At 54.3% G+C, this 18,044-nt stretch overlaps 3 protein-coding genes and 1 long non-coding RNA gene across 7 annotated transcripts; 3 read left to right on the forward strand and 1 right to left on the reverse strand.

The window, feature by feature from the left end:
- Nucleotides 1–161: 161 nt before the first annotated feature.
- RNASEK (ribonuclease K) lies at nucleotides 162–1,829 on the forward strand. The gene is made up of 3 exons (XM_069483272.1): nucleotides 162–269; nucleotides 970–1,046; nucleotides 1,438–1,829. Exons 1-3 carry the CDS (start codon nucleotides 192–194, stop codon nucleotides 1,577–1,579), a joined length of 297 nt encoding a protein of 98 aa, XP_069339373.1. The 5' UTR covers nucleotides 162–191; the 3' UTR covers nucleotides 1,580–1,829.
- A 143-nt stretch (nucleotides 1,830–1,972) lies between these two features.
- BACC1 (BPTF associated chromatin complex component 1) lies at nucleotides 1,973–4,637 on the forward strand. 4 transcript variants are annotated; one of them, XM_069483273.1, is made up of 6 exons: nucleotides 1,973–2,175; nucleotides 2,352–2,446; nucleotides 3,065–3,166; nucleotides 3,816–4,006; nucleotides 4,219–4,323; nucleotides 4,567–4,631. In XM_069483273.1, the coding sequence occupies exons 1-6, from the start codon at nucleotides 2,155–2,157 to the stop codon at nucleotides 4,629–4,631; spliced, it is 579 nt and encodes a 192-aa protein (XP_069339374.1). In that variant the 5' UTR covers nucleotides 1,973–2,154. The 4 variants fall into 4 exon arrangements, with proteins under 4 accessions (XP_069339374.1, XP_069339377.1, XP_069339376.1 ...); XM_069483274.1 differs by having other exon boundaries at nucleotides 1,974–2,175; nucleotides 4,571–4,637; XM_069483276.1 differs by lacking the exon at nucleotides 4,219–4,323.
- On the reverse strand, nucleotides 3,109–6,960 carry LOC138392483 (uncharacterized). Its single transcript, XR_011234931.1, has 3 exons — nucleotides 6,683–6,960; nucleotides 4,379–4,700; nucleotides 3,109–3,303 (listed from the first exon to the last, which is right to left on the reverse strand). It is a non-coding gene; the product is annotated as an uncharacterized lncRNA (long non-coding RNA).
- Nucleotides 6,961–10,296: 3,336 nt separating this feature from the next.
- BCL6B (BCL6B transcription repressor) lies at nucleotides 10,297–16,412 on the forward strand. The gene is made up of 9 exons (XM_069483277.1): nucleotides 10,297–10,343; nucleotides 10,907–11,097; nucleotides 11,315–11,536; nucleotides 11,645–11,992; nucleotides 12,280–12,404; nucleotides 13,346–13,501; nucleotides 13,584–13,714; nucleotides 13,828–13,965; nucleotides 14,352–16,412. The coding sequence occupies exons 2-9, from the start codon at nucleotides 10,919–10,921 to the stop codon at nucleotides 14,466–14,468; spliced, it is 1,416 nt and encodes a 471-aa protein (XP_069339378.1). The 5' UTR covers nucleotides 10,297–10,343; nucleotides 10,907–10,918; the 3' UTR covers nucleotides 14,469–16,412.
- Nucleotides 16,413–18,044: the final 1,632 nt, after the last annotated feature.

Consider the following 18,044-nt stretch of genomic DNA (forward strand, 5'->3'; position numbering starts at 1 on the left):
TCCTCCCGCAGAAGCCCCGAGAGGACTCCGAGGTGCCTGGCGTTCCCTGCAGCCGCCCCCCTCCCACCCCCAGCATGATGGTTGGGGCCAGAGGCCACTCCCTCTCCGCAGCCCTCCAAGCGCATCCAGGGCTTCCTCTCACCGCCTTTCCACCCGGCTCACCCCTAGAGGACCCCCGGACTCCCTTCTACATGGCGTCGCTCCTGTGCTGTGGGCCGAAGCTGGCCGCCTGCGGCATAGTGCTCAGCGCCTGGGGAGTGATCATGTTGGTGAGGGGCCCTCCCCCGGCGAGAATCGGAGCGGGCCTGAGGGGCTCCGGGGTTGGAGGGTTGGAAGGCTAGGAAATTCCGGGCCTTAGAAGGCAGCAGGCAAGCTGGAGCTGGTTGGTCTGCTGGCCGCGGGAGAACAAGGCAGAACTGAGATTGAAAAATGGGAACTGGAGCGGGGTGGGGGGATGAAGTCTGGAATGGGAGGAGCTGGGGCTGGTAAGTGTGGAAACCCCTCAAGGTAAGAAAAAGAAGAGCTGGGTTTCTGAGAGATGCTTGAGTTAAATGGAGGATATTGGGGGAAAGGGGGTGCTTGTAACCGAAATGGATGGCTGGGCCTTGTTCGTCCAGGACTTTATCCTGCCCGCACTTCGAGAAGAAATACTCTTAAGAAGTGGCGGTTCTTCCTCACCTCTTCCGCACTGTCCCGTGATAATGACGCCTCTGGGGAGGGGATAACTTGGGTTCCCGGGAAAGGTTGCTCACTATTCCTGCCATTGCCCGAGCCATTGTCAATGTCACCACCTCAAACCCTATTCCAGGTGGCCGAGTCCGAATCCAGCAACAACCACTCCTAATCCTACCTTGTTCTGGTTAATCCCAGGCCCAGGTGTTGTGGCAACATTAGAAATAGGAGGGGTTTAGAGCGTGACCGGGAGGCCAGGTGCCTGAATTCAACAACCTAGCCATTCCCATTTTTCAGATAATGCTCGGAATATTTTTCAACGTCCATTCCGCTGTGTTAATTGAGGATGTTCCCTTCACGGAGAAAGATTTTGAGTAAGTAGTCAGGTGGGGGAGGCGGGACTGGGGACAGACTTGTGCCCGGGAGGGTGGGTGCTTGGGGCACCGAGGTTAGGGAACTGACAGAGGAGAACTGCTTTCTTCAGAATGCAGTTTGTAGCAGTCTTGGGAACCAGTCTTGGGAACTCAGCAGCCATCCTAAACCCACCGCTTTAGGTGTGGCCTGTTTAGGTATTTTACTTATCTGTACCTCAGTCCACCTCTGCAAAATGGATCTTATAGTAGAACTCATCATATAGGGTGGTCAAGAAGATTGAATAATGCATCTAAAAACGATTAGAACGGTGTGTCTGGCACATGGTCAGAGCTCACTAAGTGTTGGCTGCTATTAATGTTTGACACTTCTCCGTCTAATCCCCACCTCCAGGAATGGCCCCCAGAACATATACAACCTTTACGAGCAAGTCAGCTACAACTGTTTCATCGCCGCGGGCCTTTACCTCCTCCTCGGAGGCTTCTCTTTCTGCCAAGTTCGGCTCAATAAGCGCAAGGAGTACATGGTGCGCTAGAGCGCGGTCCGGTTTCCACTCTCCAGCCCCCTCCTCTATTTAAAGACTCCTTCCACCCCCTCACCTGGGTCGCGTCCCACCCATTCTAGCGCCCTCTGAGGGACTGGGCTTCCCTGACGAGAGACTGAATCCCTTGTTCGCACTCGGGCCGGCCATTCACTGTCTCTCCAGCTCCCTCGCTTTGTCTCGTACCACAATAAAGAGAATCTGCTCTCGTAAGCCTCGTCTGTGCTTGGGTGAGGGGGCGAGCACGGGGCTGCGGCTGGAGGGCGGCCTCAACGGGACTCCAAACCCCAGGACGGAAGTGCAGTGAAGCCAGCCGGAAGTGAGGCGGTGGCTTCCACCTCTCCTTCCCTTGGAGCGCCAAGGCGGTCTACAACCGTGAATGATGAGGCGGGGAGCGGCCGGGCTTGAACCAATCAGCTGCGGGGAGGGAGGGACTTCCTGCGCGGGGGTCGGAGCTTTTTCAGTCGCCGGGCTCTCTGAGGACCCGGCTCGCGTGGTGGCGACGGCGGTGGTGGTGGTGGCGGCGGCGGCGGCGGCGGCGGCGTCTCCGTGAGGAGGCGCGTGGAGCCATGACGTCAGCGTCCACAAAGGTTCGACCTCCCTCGCGGACAGCGCTCCCTGGCGGCCACGGGAGGGCGGGTCCCCCCACTTGGCTCTGGGCTCTTCCGCCCCGGGCGGGAGCCGAGCCTGGGGTGGGGCTAGGGGCTCCGGGCGGGACGGCGCGGGGGGTGTGCGCCTGCCCCCCGTAACGCTGCCCCGCCCCCAGGTCGGAGAGATCTTCTCCGCGGCAGGCGCCGCCTTCACCAAGCTTGGGGAGCTGACGATGCAACTGCATCCTGTGGCCGACTCTTCCCCTGCTGGGTACGTGAGCCCGGACGGGGGACGTGGACACTGAGAGCGAAAGTGTGGACTCAGTCACAGACACGGACCCTTTCTAAGACAGGGACAGATGTTAATTTCTCTTTGTGCCTGGCACAGCGCAGAGTAGGTGTTAACAAATGATTGTTGAATGAAGGAATGAATGACAGATAAAAATACAGACTGAGGTCCATAACCCGGACTCATGTTCACAGTTGTACTCTGCTGCGAACCAGCAAACCACAAACCACCACCACTACCACTCACCCCAGCTCATATGGAATTCCCGCGGACTATGTGCAGTGTTGAGGGGTTCTATTTGTCAGGCCCCTACTTACTGAATCGTGTGCTGTTTACAGCAGTAACTTCACGTTGATGTAGGAGAGGGGTGTTCTAAAGTAGAGGATGTGATTTCATGTGGTTGGGGATCCTCAGGGTTCCCACAGGGCCTTAAGAGCTTTTTTTTTTTTTTTTTTTTTAAGGAGGACCTCTTTATGCATCCCCGGAAGGGGCCCCAGAGATTGGGAGGAGGAGGCTGGTAGGCTGTGGAATGCATAGCCTGTGGGCTGGCTCCACACCCCTCCTCCCATTTTTGCTATCCCCCCTCTCCCCTTCTGACAGTGCGAAGTGGACGGAGACGGAGATAGAGATGCTGAGGGCTGCTGTGAAGCGATTTGGGGACGATCTTAATCACATCAGCTGTGTCATCAAGGAACGGACAGTGTGAGGGAGGGTGGCTGGCAGAGAAAGGGGGGTGGGCAGTTTTCTTCCTCCTTACCCATTGTTCCGCCTTCCTCAGAACTCCTTTCCAACTCATCTTTCCTACTTTGTTGCTAGTTTTGTTAGAATCCCCTTGAGGACTGAAAGAATAGAATTGTCATAACTGGTCAGAAGTTCCTAAAATGCTGAGGTAATCAGGACCTTACAAGAATTTGATTTTTGGTTGCCTGAGAACTCAATTACTGTATTTGATAATGGGAATTCCCTGATTATTTATATAGATCTTTTGAGACCTTACTGCCGTATTCCCAGGGATATTGTGATTCTGAACTAGTTGATCAGGATCTACTAATCAGTCCCAATCTACCTATAAATCACCAAGCCTTATCTGGTGGCCTGCAACATCCATGTATCTTTCCTAGAAGAGAATTAGAGGACAGGCCTTTCCACTTCTCACACTTCTTCCACCCTGAGTGACTGCAGAGCTTCAGGAAAATGAGAACCCTACCAATGGGTTGGGGCCCTGACCTGGATTCGTAGTAAGGGGCTCCCAGAATTCCTTCAGAGCGGCCCACTACCCATTCCTATCCCCTCCCTTCTTCCCTTAGCCTCTCTGATGACTAATTCCTAACCTGCTCTCTCTTCTCTTCAGGGCTCAGATAAAGGCCACTGTGAAACGCAAGGTATATGAAGATTCTGGCATCCCCCTTCCAGCTGAGTCACCCAAGAAAGGGCCCAAGAAAGTGGGATCTGGTGTCTTGTCACCTCCTCCAGCTGCCCCTCCACCCAGCAGCTCCAGTGTCCCTGAGGCCGGGGGTCCCCCCACAAAGAAACAGAAGGCTGGTGAGGGCTGTGGAGTTGCTGCCTAAGGCTTAAAGGTCCCATCTGAGGTTCAGTGAGAGAATTGGGCCTAGGTCAAATGAGGACAAATCTCTCTTCCTGTCCCTGTGGAGGTTCTCAGAGAGGGGCAGAGGGGTGGGGGAGATGAAGCTTTGGGAAGCTGGGAGTGGGGGCAGTCAGAGGAACCTAGAATCTAGCTTATGCCCTCCTCCCAGATGTGACACTCAGTGCTCTCAACGACTCTGACGCCAACAGTGACCTGGTGGATATTGAAGGGCTGGGAGAAACTCCTCCAGCCAAGAAACTCAACTTCGACCAGGGTAGGAGTCCTCCTCCTCCTACACCAGCCAAAGGGGTTGGGGAGGAAGTGCTCACCTTGATGGTAGGGGAGGGTCTCAGAAGGAGTCCCTCCCCTGTACAGGGGCTTTGGAAGAGAAGGTGCTCCCATACATAGTGCAGGGGATTGGGTCAGTAAGTAGCAGGGTGCTTTCGGGAGGTGGGTGTTGTCTTGGAAGCATGCTTGGGGCTCCCTCCATCTCGGCCCATTTTACTTCCTGTTCCAGACAGCCTGACCCTGGATTCTGGCCTTCTCATGACCTCTGCTGATCCTCCTCTACTCTCCCGCTGAGCCTGCCACCTCTGACCTCTTTCACTGTTCACCCTGGACCTGTGGATTGCCTGGGACTCTGAGCAAGGCCTGCACACGAGAGGGCCAAAAAGCTGCTGGGGCTGTCCACTTTGCTGTTCCTGTATAAGCGTCTGCCCCCAACCCCTTTGCCCTCCATCTGATGGACATTTTTATACAGAAAACAATAAAGATTTCCCTCTCAGCTTGGTGCTGTCTGCTAAACATTATTAAGAGGAGAGGGGCTGTTCCCTCTTCTCTCCTCAGCCCTCAGTAGCTCTCGCCACCCTGCCTGGAGCAGCACAGCCAATATTGGCAGATTCGCTTCCCAGTGCCAATATTTCTGTGCTGCTAGAGCCAGGGGAGCTGGGTGTGGGCAACAAAGACTCCACTTTGCTCCCTGGTGGCAGAACTTACTCCCAAGGTCTCTGGCCAACAGTATTCCTGAGACTACCCTGGGGATTTTAGAGGGGCAGTTTCCAGTGCTTTCACACCCCACCCCCTTTATCCCCACTCGAAAGAAGTTTGTCACAAGGCCCCAGGTGTTTTTTGTTTTGCTTCTCCAGGATGGCCTCCCAGGGCCAAGCCTCAGCGGTGCCTCCCCCACCCTCGCTCTAACACCACAGTGTGGTTTGGACGTGGCCACAGTGCCGTACAAACCACAGTGTGCTGCTGGGGCGGGAGCAGGACTGGGCTGGGTTGAGAGGAAGACAGCACAAGACAGTGGTGGGAAGATCCCACCACCACCACCAAGAGCAGGGAGATAGAGAAGGCTTACAAGGCAAACATGGCCCCCAAATCAGTTGGGGAAAACCAGGAACCAGGGACAGGAACCTCAGTCCTGGAGCAGCAACTGGAAGGGGATGAGCTCACAGTGTAATAAGATTGGACCATCTTCCCTCTGTAGGAACTCAGCTCAGGAGATCCCTAGGGTGGGGTCAGGCAGAAGAAATAGGGAGTGACTGTAGGGGACCAACAAACTGCCTCCCGACTCAGCAAGGGCAGAGACCCAAGGCTTCCTGTGTCCGTTCCTCCCCTCCCTGGGTCAGAACCCAAGAGAAAAGCAAGGAGAGACAGAGGGCCAAGGACAGCAGGGTTGGGAGTTGGCAGTCCAGAGGTGGTGGGGCCGGAACACGGTTGGGAGAGGGGGGCCGGAAGTCGCCCTGGGCCCTGGGCCTGCCACAAGATGGAGGCCAAAGGCAGGAAATGGAGGCCAGGGAGAAAGGGGAGCAGCAGGGCCCAGGAAGAGGGCCATTTGGACCTGGGGGCCAGTACTCAACCCCCAGTGCTGTTCCTACTGCCCACGGGCCCTCAGGACCCCAGCCCCACCCCCACAACAACCTCCATCAGCCCATCACCAGGCCCAGGCAGGCGGGCCCACCCCAGAAAGCCACGTTTAAGCTGAGACAAATATGCCTCTCCCCACCCCCCACCCTAGGCCTTCACTCAGCCTTTTTCTCCTGTCCAGGACTTGATATTTAAACAGCACCCCCCAGAAAGCAAAATCCAAGGGCCAAAATCCCTTCTGCAAATCAAAATAATACCCTCTAACACCCAAAAGTTATCCTCCTATATCCCATCCCACCTTTTACCGCTCCCCCTTCCGACACACCCCCCAAAACTCTTAGCAATCAAAATGATCTAAGGTGGTGTATGTAAGCAGTCATTTTAGGCCCCCAAGGATGCCAAACCCCCTCCTCCGAGACCCCTATCTGTCCTACATCAAATCCTGCCAAGGCCTCCTGCTCCTCACTTCACCCTCCTTAGCCCCCAGAACAGCTGCCCCCAGCTCCCACCCTCGGCAGAGCCTTTGTGGGGGTGAAAGAGAAATCAAACACTATCCTAACGGCTGGGGATGTTGGGGGCTCTCTGGTCTCAGCTTTTGGTTTCCATCTGGGGGGCTGTAGTTTAGGGGTATAAGAGAAAGCCTCTCCAATCATCCCCCCAATTCCAAGACTGACAAAGCCCAACCCCACCCCAGCACGCACCTCCAAACCTCCCCCCCAACCGCCACGTCTCTCCTGAAAACAGGGGACACTTTCCTCCCCACTTACCTCAGCTACTCTCCCCTGAGATCCTGGTCCCCTATTTTGAAAGGAGCAAAATTTGGGGTGCATCCCTCACATTTGGGGTGCAGGAGAAAGGAGCTGCCCCAGTCGCATCGCTGGCCTCCTTCCTCTCGGCTGGCTCAGGGACTGGGGAGTGCCCTGGGGAGGAGGGACCCCCACAAGAGAGCTCAGGAGGGGGTTCCTCCACTCCCAGTCAGAATTGGGGACACCCCCCCAAAACCCGTCCCAGCCCATCCGTCTCCAACTCGGCGGGAGAGGCAGCTGCAATGCCCCAGTCAGATTCCCCCAACACTACATTCCTCACCCCATCTAGAGGGGTCCCAGGGTCCCCAAAAAATCCCAAAAAAATCTAGGGTGTTGGGAGGACGGTCCTGGACTAGCTCCCCAAATTTGGGGTCCTCAGATACCCCCGTTTTTTCAGGAAAATTCCGTCTTTTGCCTGCCTCCCGCCAGCCCTGCTCTGTCCCGATGCCAATTTTGGAAGTCACTCCCTCCTTCCTCCTCCCCGTCTCTCCAGGCCCCCCCGCTCGGGGGCTAGGGTCCAAGACACCTGGCTTCCAGACCGGGGGGCACTCCTCAAAGGACTAGGGGCCAGGAGGTCAAGCTCATTGCCCCTATCTTAAGGAAGCAGGAAAGCCCGATCCTCCCTTCCCCTCCCCCCCGGCTGGTCTCGGTGGTGGTTTAGGAAAGCCTGGAGGATTGGAATCTGCCATTGCTGTTGCACAGGCAGTTTTTTTTCCTTGGGTTGGGGGGGTGGGCGGTGGGAGGGAGAGAGGGGAGGAGAGCCGAGGAAAGCAGGGACCCAGGCGTGAAGAGCTGGCCTGGGTTACCCTCTAGCCCCTGCTGCCGTTGGGAACCCCTCCCCCCTCATCTCACCCACACTCCCAGTCCTCTGCTTTCTGTTTGGGGCTCTTGTCCTAGAAAACCAGGGTACAGGGATCACCTCCTTGTACCCCACTGCCACCCCTCCTTGCCACAGTTCCAGCATCACTGCCCTGGTCAAGGGTGTCCACTTTGCCAAGAGACACCCCATTTCCTCCACCTTTCCCCAAATTAAGGTGTGCTCCCTTAAGAAATTGGGGTTCGGAGTCTGAAACTGCCTTTTCTCCTCAGATCTATCCAGGCCACATAGTAATAAGAGGAGACACCACCCCTTCCAGGTTTCTCCCTTTAAGTCCTGGGCTTATTTGGGGGTTCACTAAAGAAAGAAATTCCTAGAATCTGGGGTGAGAGGGAGCTATAAGCAAAAGATATCCCAAACCAGAATTGTGCTCCAAATTAAGTCAAGTCTCAAATCAGTCTTATTATCCATCCCTCAGCTTCACCAAAAGTACCCAAAGAGTGACAAAACACCCCCAAATAAGGACACCCCAAAATTTTAGTCTCCTACCCTGGGGGTCTTCACCTTGTTTCTCCCCCCAGAAAAAGCTTCTTGGCTAGCCATGCATACACAGGAATATCCCCCCATCAAATTGAGTTTCCACAAGATTCAAATATAAAACTGCTTCCACCTCCTGGGACCCCCAAATCACAGAAAACTGTCAAACTTGCTTCCAGCTTCCTGCTATGTTCCACCTCAAACTAATTTAAAAACTTTAAACTAAATTTCATGTCCCCCAAAATCTAATCTGAGTCTTGAAACTTATATGGTACCCCAAAACAGACTGCACCCCAAAACCAGCATGAGTACTTTGGCTCTCCTGATAGTCCAGGATGACAGAGATAAGCACAGTCTCCAAATTGTGGGCATCAGAACCCCCAGAACTAATGTAGCTTCAAAATCAACCCTGTGCCTCAAAGTTACCAAAGGCCCTCAAGGCTGAATGCAGCCCCCAATGACCCTAACAATCGCATCAACTCAACACTCCATAATAAACAGGCACCTGGCAACTGACCAGCTAACACTCCACCCTGATATCAAAGGGAGACCCTAGTCTAGTTCCTACCTCCAAACTGGGCAGAGACCAAAGTAACCCTCATATCTCAAAGCCACTTCACCATCCTGAATACTGAGTCCTCTCCAATTCCCAGTTTCTCAGCTGCTCTTGCATGCACTCAAATAAAGACACGCAGGGGAGGGCTCAGGCCTGCATATCCAGCTCCATGGACAATGGTCAGTCATTCCTGGTCCACTGTATACTCTCCTGGGCCCAAATCCCAGGAACTTCTGCTTTGCAGCTGGAGTCAGCTCCAGCCCCTCTTCTCCAGATGAGCCTTGCCTCCCCGCAAAGTCTCCCCAAACAAAATATGAGGGTGTGACCCACGCCTATCTCTCAGATTGGGGACTGAAAATTAGGGTTGTCAGGCCTCTCCTGACCCCTCTTCCCTGTTTTCCTTGCTGTTTACTCCACCCAATTTTCCTATTCATGTTCAATAAAAATTCACCTCCAAAGCCATCGGGATAGTAGTTTCTACCTTGATTAGAAAAGAAAATCCTGTGCACCCAGGCTCAGGCCCCGCTTCTTGTCCCCCCCACTCCCCTCGCTCCCAAAGCCGGTGGACTTCTCACCTCAGGTAGGAACCCCAGCCTGAGGCGAATGTCCCCTCGGTCCCCTCCGCCCAACCCTAGTTCCCTCCTAGGAGACAGAGGTGCAAAATAAACTAGCGCAAAGGGGAGGAGGCCGAAGGTTTCAACCGCCCAGACCGAATCGATCCTGCGCCGGGGTCTGAGGGCACCCCCAGCAGGGTGGAGACGACGGGGCGAGGCGAGGCTAGCTCTCGCCCGCCCCCTCGTGGAGGGAGCCGCGCATTGCCGAGCTTTGCCTACTTGCCGCGCTGGACCCCGGCGTCCCGCCAGCCTCAAAGCGTAGCCGACGGGCGGGTGCCCAGTGAGCTGGGATTGGGGGAGAGCGAGCGGGCTTGGGGCGGGAGTCCGTCTTTCTGGATCCCTAAAAGGATTCAAAAGAGAGTCAGGAGCGAGAGGCCGGACGCCTAGGTCTCCTGAGCGTCTCTCGCCTCCCCCACCTCGGGGCTTTCCCCACCTCCTCGAGGGGAAGCAGCTGGCGTAGCCGTCCGGTCGCAGGACAATGGAAGGAAACGAACTAGAAATCATATCCGCCCTCTCCCTACCCCGCCCGGTCATAGCACCCACCCCTTTTTTGTAGGCCCCTCTAGAGGAGCCTGTCATTCACACCACATGCTCCCACAGGAGCCCACTATCGCCTCCCCAAACCTGGTGGCTCCTTGGGCTCCCCCTTTTCTCCCTTAACACAGTACATTGGATCGGGAAGTTCTGATACATTCACTTTCTCCTGCAACAGGCTTCGGGCACCCCCTTCCAAAAGTAAACACACCAATCTTCGCTGGCCCAGGCCCTCCGACGACTCAGGCTGCCCGATTTTCAACCTTGATATCCCTAACCTCCTCTCCAATTCCAAGGTCCCCATCCCTGTTTCCACTTTCAGTGACCCAACACCCCATACGTTACGACCACCTCGCGTTTCTGAGGTCCCGCCCTCGAGACCGGGACCCCGCCCTGGGCTCGCCATCTGGAGAGCGAGGGAGGAAGGAAGGATACAGACCCAGGCGTTCACCCCACCTCCACCCCCGCCCCCGACATCCCGGCCAGATAAAGGAGCCCGAGGCCAAGAGGGGAGAGAGACCCCGCCCCCTTAAGAAGAGAAGCCGCAGCCCCTGCAGGACGGGGGTAAGAACGGGAGACTGAGGGAGCCAGACTCCTGGGTCCTCGAGAAGGGTTGGGGCTTGTTGATGGTAGGAAGACTTGAGTCCCAGACATTGGGCTAAACTAGGGACTGGGGACCAGGTAGGAAGAACAGAATTCCATAGTTCGGGGAAGAGAGATTCGACTGGGATTTGGAGGGCTATGGACCGCCGGTCGTGTGGGGTCTCTAGGCAGGGTCGGATACCTGAGACTTTAGCGCGCAGCGGAGCAGAGGGGTGTGGGGGTGCTGGAGGGGCACTAGGAGTCGAACTAAGGGCGCTGGGTGCCTGATTCTCCACGCTTGCCAGTTAACAGCGCAGCAATGTGGGAACTGGCTCCAATTGCTGTGCGATCTAGAAGAGGGAAGAGAGCGACGGTGTAGTTGAGGGCAGAATGAACAAGATGAATTAAGAGTGATGCTGCCGGTGCCGGCACCGGGGGCTGGAGGCCCTGGCTCTACCTGCACCTCGGGAGGAAAAGGCAAGCGGAGGAAAAGGGAAGCGTCTTAGGACAGCCTGGTCCCTGAGCCCTATCCACGGCATCTGCAGGCCTGCGTCGCTATGGGTTCCACCGCTACCCCGGAGGGAGCGCTGGGCTATGTCCGCGAGTTCACTCGCCACTCCTCCGACGTGCTGGGCAATCTGAATGAGCTGCGCCTGCGCGGGATCCTCACTGACGTCACGCTGCTAGTTGGCGGGCAAGCCCTCAGAGCGCACAAGGCAGTTCTTATCGCCTGCAGGTTCTAGGGGTGGGGCCTCTGGGGGTGGGGCGGGACCAAATGGAAAGGGGCGGAGCCATAGGCTGCTGAGTGGGAATCCGAAGCCAAGCCTTTCAAAGCATGAAGCGGAGCGTCCTGGAATTAGGGGCGGGGATTTTCAGGGGGCGGGGATTTTAAAGTGGCCCGTGTCTACCTTGGTTCCCCAGCCCCTACCGTGACCTATCTGCCCTTTCTCCAGTGGCTTCTTCTATTCAATTTTTCGGGGCCGTGCGGGAGTGGGAGTGGACGTGCTCTCTCTGCCCGGGGGCCCCGAAGCCAGAGGCTTCACTACTCTTTTGGACTTCATGTACACTTCGCGCCTGCGCCTCTCTCCGGCCACTGCACCAGCCGTCCTTGCAGCTGCCACCTACTTGCAGATGGAACACGTGGTCCAAGCATGCCACCGCTTCATCCAGGCCAGGTGAGGGAACCCAGACTCGTATTCTCCGTTGGTGAGTTGACGCGCCAGGTGTCAAGGGCAAAGGCGGAGACTAGGAAATGGCACTAATGTCCATCACACTTTTCCCAGCTATGAACCTCTGGGCATCTCCCTGCAACCCCTGGAAGCAGAACCCCCCATCCCCCCAACGGCTCCTCCACCAGACAGTCCCAGGCGCTCCGAAGGACACCCAGACCCACCTACCGAGTCTCGAAGCTGCAGTCAAGGCCCCACCAGTCCTGTCAGCCCAGACCCCAAGGCCTGCAACTGGAAAAAGTACAAGTACATTGTGCTGAACTCTCAGGCCTCCCAAGCAGGGAGCCTGGTGGGGGAAAAGAGTTCTGGTCAACCTTGTCCCCAAGCCAGGCTCCCCAGTGGAGATGAGGCCTCCAGCAGCAGCAGCAGCGAAGAAGGACCCATTCCTGGTCCCCAGAGCAGGTACAGAATCTGGAACCCTAAGAATTTGTAGAGGCTGGCCTCAGCTAGGAGGAAGAGCCATTGGGCCTTCCAGGCCAGGATGCAGGGAGATAGGGATGGGTTTCAGAGACACTAGCCCACCTTAGGGAGTTGGCCAGAGGACAGGCTTATTCAGTGGGGTGGGACTTTGGCACCACAATGGATGTGGCTCATTGGTCAATACTAGCTCACCGCCAGAGGCTAGGCCTTCTCCAGTAGAGAATCCCTCCCCCCCCCATATAATCTCCTAACCCTTACCATCTGCCTAGGTTCTCTGTGACTGCTGCCACTGTACAGTTAAAATGTGGGACTCCAGCCAATACCCCCCATCTCCTCACGCCCCACACTCAAGAGACCACTGGGTCACCCTCTGAGCGAACTCGTCCACCACCAGGTAAGAGCCCCTATTTCATTGCTTTTCTCGTGGCTGCTCCAGGCCAGTTTGGGCCAAAGGACCACAGGAAAGACCATTCCAATGGTTCCTGAACTTTACTGGAAATTAGAATCACCTAGGAAGCTTTTAAAACTCCCATTGCCCAGGACACACCCCATAGATCAGAATGTCTGGAAGTGGGGACCAGGCAGCAATAGTGCTTAAAGCTCCCAGGTGCTTCCAATGAGCAGTAAAGCTTGGAAATTTCTGGCCTATCCTGATTCATGGCTGAGTGATCGGCCCAGGCCCTTGCCAGGGCCTCTCTGGCAGGCTGTTATCCAGAGTGGTGCAAGATGGGAGGAGAAACAGAGACCTTCACCCACTAGCAGGGGCCTCCACCTGCCACCACCACTATGGAAGAGGATTAGCTGAGTACTCTGGGATCAGACAGATGTAGAGTCAGATCTTGGTTCATCTTCTTACTAAACCTGGGGCAAGTCAAAGAGCCCCAGAAGCCTTAATAGTGAATTGGGGAAAAGAAAACCCACCGCTGGGCCAGGTGCGGTGTCTTACACCTGTAATCCTAGCACTCTGGGAGGCCAAGGTGGGAGGACTGCTTGAGCTCAGGCGTTCAAGACCAGCCTGAGCAAGAGCAAGACCTCCGTCTCTACTAACAATAGAAAAAATTAGCCAGGTGTGGTGATGCTTGTCTGTAGTCCCAGCTACTTGGGAGGCTGAGACGGGAGGATCACTTGAGCCCAGGAGTTTGAGGTTGTTGTGAGCTAGGCTGCCGCCATGGCATTCGAGCCTGTGTAACAGAGCAACAGAGTGAGACTCTGTCTCAAAAAAAAAAAAAAAAAAAAAAAAACACAAACCTACTACAGTGTGATCTGAGGATTCACTGGTACCTAGGAAGCCCTTATTAAATAACTATGATTGTCGTCACCCACCCCCCTTCCTAGGAAGTGAATTTTTCAGCTGCCAGAACTGTGAGGCTGTGGCAGGGTGCTCATCAGGGCTGGACCCCTTGGCCGAGGACAAGCCGTATAAGTGTCAGCTCTGCCGGTCTGCCTTCCGATACAAGGGCAACCTGGCCAGTCACCGCACAGTGCACACAGGTAGGAGAGGACAGGGCCCTCACCTTGCTCCTACAGCTGTCCTTGGGCAAAGTCCCTGACCTCCCTTCCCCCCTGTCTCCAGGGGAAAAGCCCTACCACTGCTCCATCTGCGGCGCCCGTTTTAACCGGCCCGCTAACCTGAAAACGCACAGCCGCATCCATTCCGGAGAAAAGCCCTATAAGTGTGAGACTTGCGGCTCGCGCTTTGTACAGGTACAGAGCCAGCCTCTGAGCGGGTTCAAAGGCAAATCTCAAGGGGGGGGCGGGCCAATAGGGAGGAGTTTGCCCCTCCCAGAGGCGTGGTCTGAAATCTCCTCCCCTCCCAGGTAGCACACCTGCGGGCTCACGTGCTGATCCACACTGGGGAGAAGCCCTATCCTTGCCCCACCTGCGGGACTCGCTTCCGCCACCTACAGACCCTCAAGAGCCACGTTCGCATCCACACGGGAGAGAAGCCTTACCACGTGGGTACCGGGCCTGGCCTGGCCCAAAACCTTAGAATTACCTACCCTTTACCTAGGGACGGGGCTCTGAGAGGAACAGGCCTTGTCCCTAGATCTCTCCGAAATGGAAGAGTCTGAGTCGATAAGGGGCGGAGGCTTGGGGTAGGGATGGACAGGTATAGAAGTTATGCTTTGGGCTGGGCATATATTTTTCCAAAGAGAGGCTAATGGGTGGGAAAACTTCCGCTAAATAAGGCAGGACCTAGCTCTTAGGCAGCCCTGAGGATTTAGGAGGACGTCAGGGCCCAAGAGCTAATTCTCAGTGGACAGCTGGACAGTTCCCTCTTGCTCAACACCTAAAAGGTGGTTGTGGATAGAGAGGGCCCTGACAGGCTGTCCTCCCACAGTGTGACCCCTGCGGCCTGCATTTCCGGCACAAGAGTCAACTGCGGCTGCATCTGCGCCAGAAACACGGAGCTGCTACCAACACCAAAGTGCACTACCACATTCTGGGGGGGCCCTAGCTCCTGGGGGCCAGGAAAAGCTGCAGGCTCAGGCCTGGCCTCCCTGTCAGGCTTGGGCACGGGGGTGTGCAAGTCCACTCTGGTATCAGAAACTGCTGCCACCTTAATTTCTTGCTGGGGAGAGCAGGGGTGGCAGATCCCAGCTAGATCTGCCTCTGTTTTGCTGGTCAAAACCTCTTCCCCACAATCTAGATTGTTTCTGAGGAGAGAGCTAGCTAGGGGGTGGGGGAGGAGAGAGACTGGAGACCTGGTTTCCTTAAGGGAACAGCTGTCCACCCATGGCCCCCATCGCATTCAGTTTATCTGTAAATATAATTTATTGAAGCCTTTGGGTGGCACCAGGGCCTTCATTCTATTGCATTTCCCACTTTCCTCTTCCACGAGTGTGTTCAAAAGTGACCCGAAACACAGAAGGTGAGGTCACAGCTCTGCTGGCAGAGAATATTAGCACTTGGCTCTCTCCTTTGCCTTGAGTGTATTATTATTGTCATAGTTTTATCTTTAGAATTGTTCTTTCTCCTGTTTGCTTGTTGGCTTGTGTAAAATGGAAAAAGGGGTTCTCTGTATCCTGTCCCTCCAATTCTAGGTCTGGAACCTTTATTTGTCCTAGAGCAGTTCCGGGAACTTGTTGGATTGTGGAATGGGGTCAGGAAGCCTCTCTGGTGTTCTGGATGTTGTAGGTTCGTTCTCTAGCAGGCTAGAACTGGATATAGACATTTCTCTTGTCTTAAACGGTGATAGGAAGCTTTGTGGTGAGCCTTCAATGGAGGTAATAAATGCCTCCTGTAGGCTGTGGGTGTAGGGGCTGGATTCTGCATCACTGCAAGTGGAGACTGGTAGTCCCCTGAAAGATGGTCCAAAATCTAAACTGTCCATTTATCTGGTCACCTGGGTTTGGCTCTGCTGTACCCATCTATAATGGTAGAGGCTTGAGCTGAGCCTGTAATCCTCCCACTAGGGCCTGTTATTAGCACTGAGTCGATCACTCCACTGGGGAGAGATCGGAAATTCATTATCAGAGATGATGTGACCTTTTCTGACTCTGCCCAGTCTCTATGAATGTTACGATCCAGGGGAGAATTATGAAACTCTTTACCTTGATTAGATGGTAAAGAGCTGTGACCCATCCTTTACTGCAGAGGCATCTGGGTTTGAATGTTCCTTGGAGTTTTCTCTACCTGAGACAAGCCCTTTCTTTCCTTACTGGGTTTTGGACATCTTCTGGCAAGTGTCCAGATGCCAGAAACTTCTTTGCCTCTAGAGGTCACAGTGCTTGGTAACTTTCTTACTTTAGAAAATCTGGGTCTGTGACCCAGTCTTCCCATCACTGCATTCCTGTCTGGGACCAGTGAATGCATTAGAACTGTCCACAGAAAAAGAAAAGGGGCTGAGTTCCATTCTGGGTTTGCTGTAGTCTGGTATTATGGTCGGGATTGTCACTGGGATCAGGGATTTAAAAGATTGATTGGCTGATGGGCCAAAGGCCTGTTCTAGTTGACTAAGTTTCTAGGTAGGATTAAGATGTTGGTTGAGGGGTACAGTTTCTGGTGTAGGCCAGGTAGGGAGGAAGTTAGAGTGGAGTTGCCTCTAGGCTGGGTGGAATCTCTGGAATGTTAGATGATACTATGAAGCCTTGATTTATAGTCCTGCCACTTGTTGCCCTGGGACCTATTTGATTATGGGATATGGGTGGAGGGTAAAAAGCACTTTTGAATTTGTGGAGTGGAACTTCACTTATCTTGTCAGTACTAGTGGCTGTCACTTGGGGACTAGAGAGAAAGCTATTCTCTCTTTCCCTTTCACTCCCCATTGCAGAATTGAAAGAGGGAGGGAAGGCAGAGGAGAGATGTTAGAAGGAACCATAACTTCTATTTAGCAGACTGGAAGGGCAGGTGGACAATGCCTGGGGGTTGAGATGTTATCTTTCAAGATCAGATCCTTGGAATAAAGAAGCCTCTCTGTGCCACCTGCTGTGTCTTGAGTTCTTGCAGGCGGGCATATCTGGGGGCTGGAAAAGGGGGGGTCTTCCCTCCTGGATAACATCTTGGATTCTGTGCCCATTGCACTGTCCCATCCCATGAGACATTTTAAATGGTCCTTGTTCTCCCCTTCCCTGCCCTTGCCTTCCGGCTCATTGTGTAGGATCCAGTGACTTCATGAAGTTTCTCCGGAGCCACCTGCATCCTGCTGCTCTGAAGTCACTTCCTGCCTGAGGTGTGGAGGTGGTAGGGAGAAACCAGGAAGCCACTAATAATACCAAGAGGCTGGGGACCTTAATGCTTGGGACATGCCTCCATCACCAAGGAAAATGGATAGGACTTGGGTCCCCTGAGGACAACAGGGGCTAGAGGTGGCAGGGAGAAGACCATGTGGTTAGAGCCAACATGCCAACTCCATCCATATCTTGGAACCTATCCAGTGGTCCACTGCCTGTCTCTCCCACCCTTTCCCCTGTCCCGTGTGTGCTGGGTGCACAGCTCTGTTTTACCCCATGGGCACAGGTTGCCAATTCTGATGTTACCTCTCTGGGTCTTAAATTCCTCATCTGTGAAAAATATCAGTTAACATGGTCTCTGAAGTTCCCTCCAACATTTAGTTTGTGGTTGTTTTAGTCCATTTTCTTGTTGCTTATTACAGAATACCTGAAACTGGGCAATTTATAAAGAAAAGGAATTTATTTCTTACAGTTATAGAGGCTGAGAAGTCAAAGTCAAGGGGCCGCATCTGGTGAGAGTCTTCTTGCTGGTGGAGGCTCTCTGTGACACAGGATCTCCATGGCAAGGGGGCTAGCTCAGGTCCCTCTTCCTCTTCTTATAAAGCCATTAGTTCCCCTCCCATGATAATCTATTAATCCACAAATGGCAGAGCCCTCACGATCCAATCACCTTTTGAAGGCCTCACCTCTCAATACTGCCACACTGGGGATTAAGTTTCAGCAAGAGTTTTTGGAGGAGACATTCAAAACAGCATCCTGCCCCTGGGCCCACAAAACTCCTGTCCTTCTCACATACAAATACATTCATTCCATCCCCATAGCCCCAAAGTCTTAACTCATTCCAGCACCAACTCAAATGTACAAAGTCTCATCTATGAGCTTGTAGAATCAAAACAAGTCATCTACTTCCAAGAGACAACAGTGGGAACAAGCATTGTGTACACATTTGCATTCCAAAAGGGAGAAAAGAAATAGGCAATAAGACAGGGGTAACAGGCCCCAAGCAAGTCCAAGTACATCTTAAAGCTGGAGAATAATCTTTTTTGGCTCCGTGTGACACCTCCTGGACACACTGGGGCAGAAGTAGGGCCCCAAAGCCTCAGGCAGCCCTGCCCTTGTGGCAGCTTTTATGTTAGGGTTGGAGTCTGGTGCCTGAAGCTTTCCTAGGTGGGCGATGCATGCTGCCTGTGACTCCACAGTTCTGGGATCCCAGTGGTGGTCCTGCTCCAACAGGCATTGCCCTAGTGGGGACTCTGCAGTGGCCTCATTTCCACAGCTCCAACAGGCATTGCCCTGGCGAGCACTCTCTGCAGCAGCTCCAACCAACATTTCTGCTCCGCATTGCTCTGGTAGGGGCTCTC

The sequence above is a fragment of the Eulemur rufifrons genome, chromosome 9 (genome assembly GCF_041146395.1).
Source record: "Eulemur rufifrons isolate Redbay chromosome 9, OSU_ERuf_1, whole genome shotgun sequence".
NCBI classification, from domain to species: Eukaryota; Metazoa; Chordata; class Mammalia; order Primates; family Lemuridae; genus Eulemur; species Eulemur rufifrons.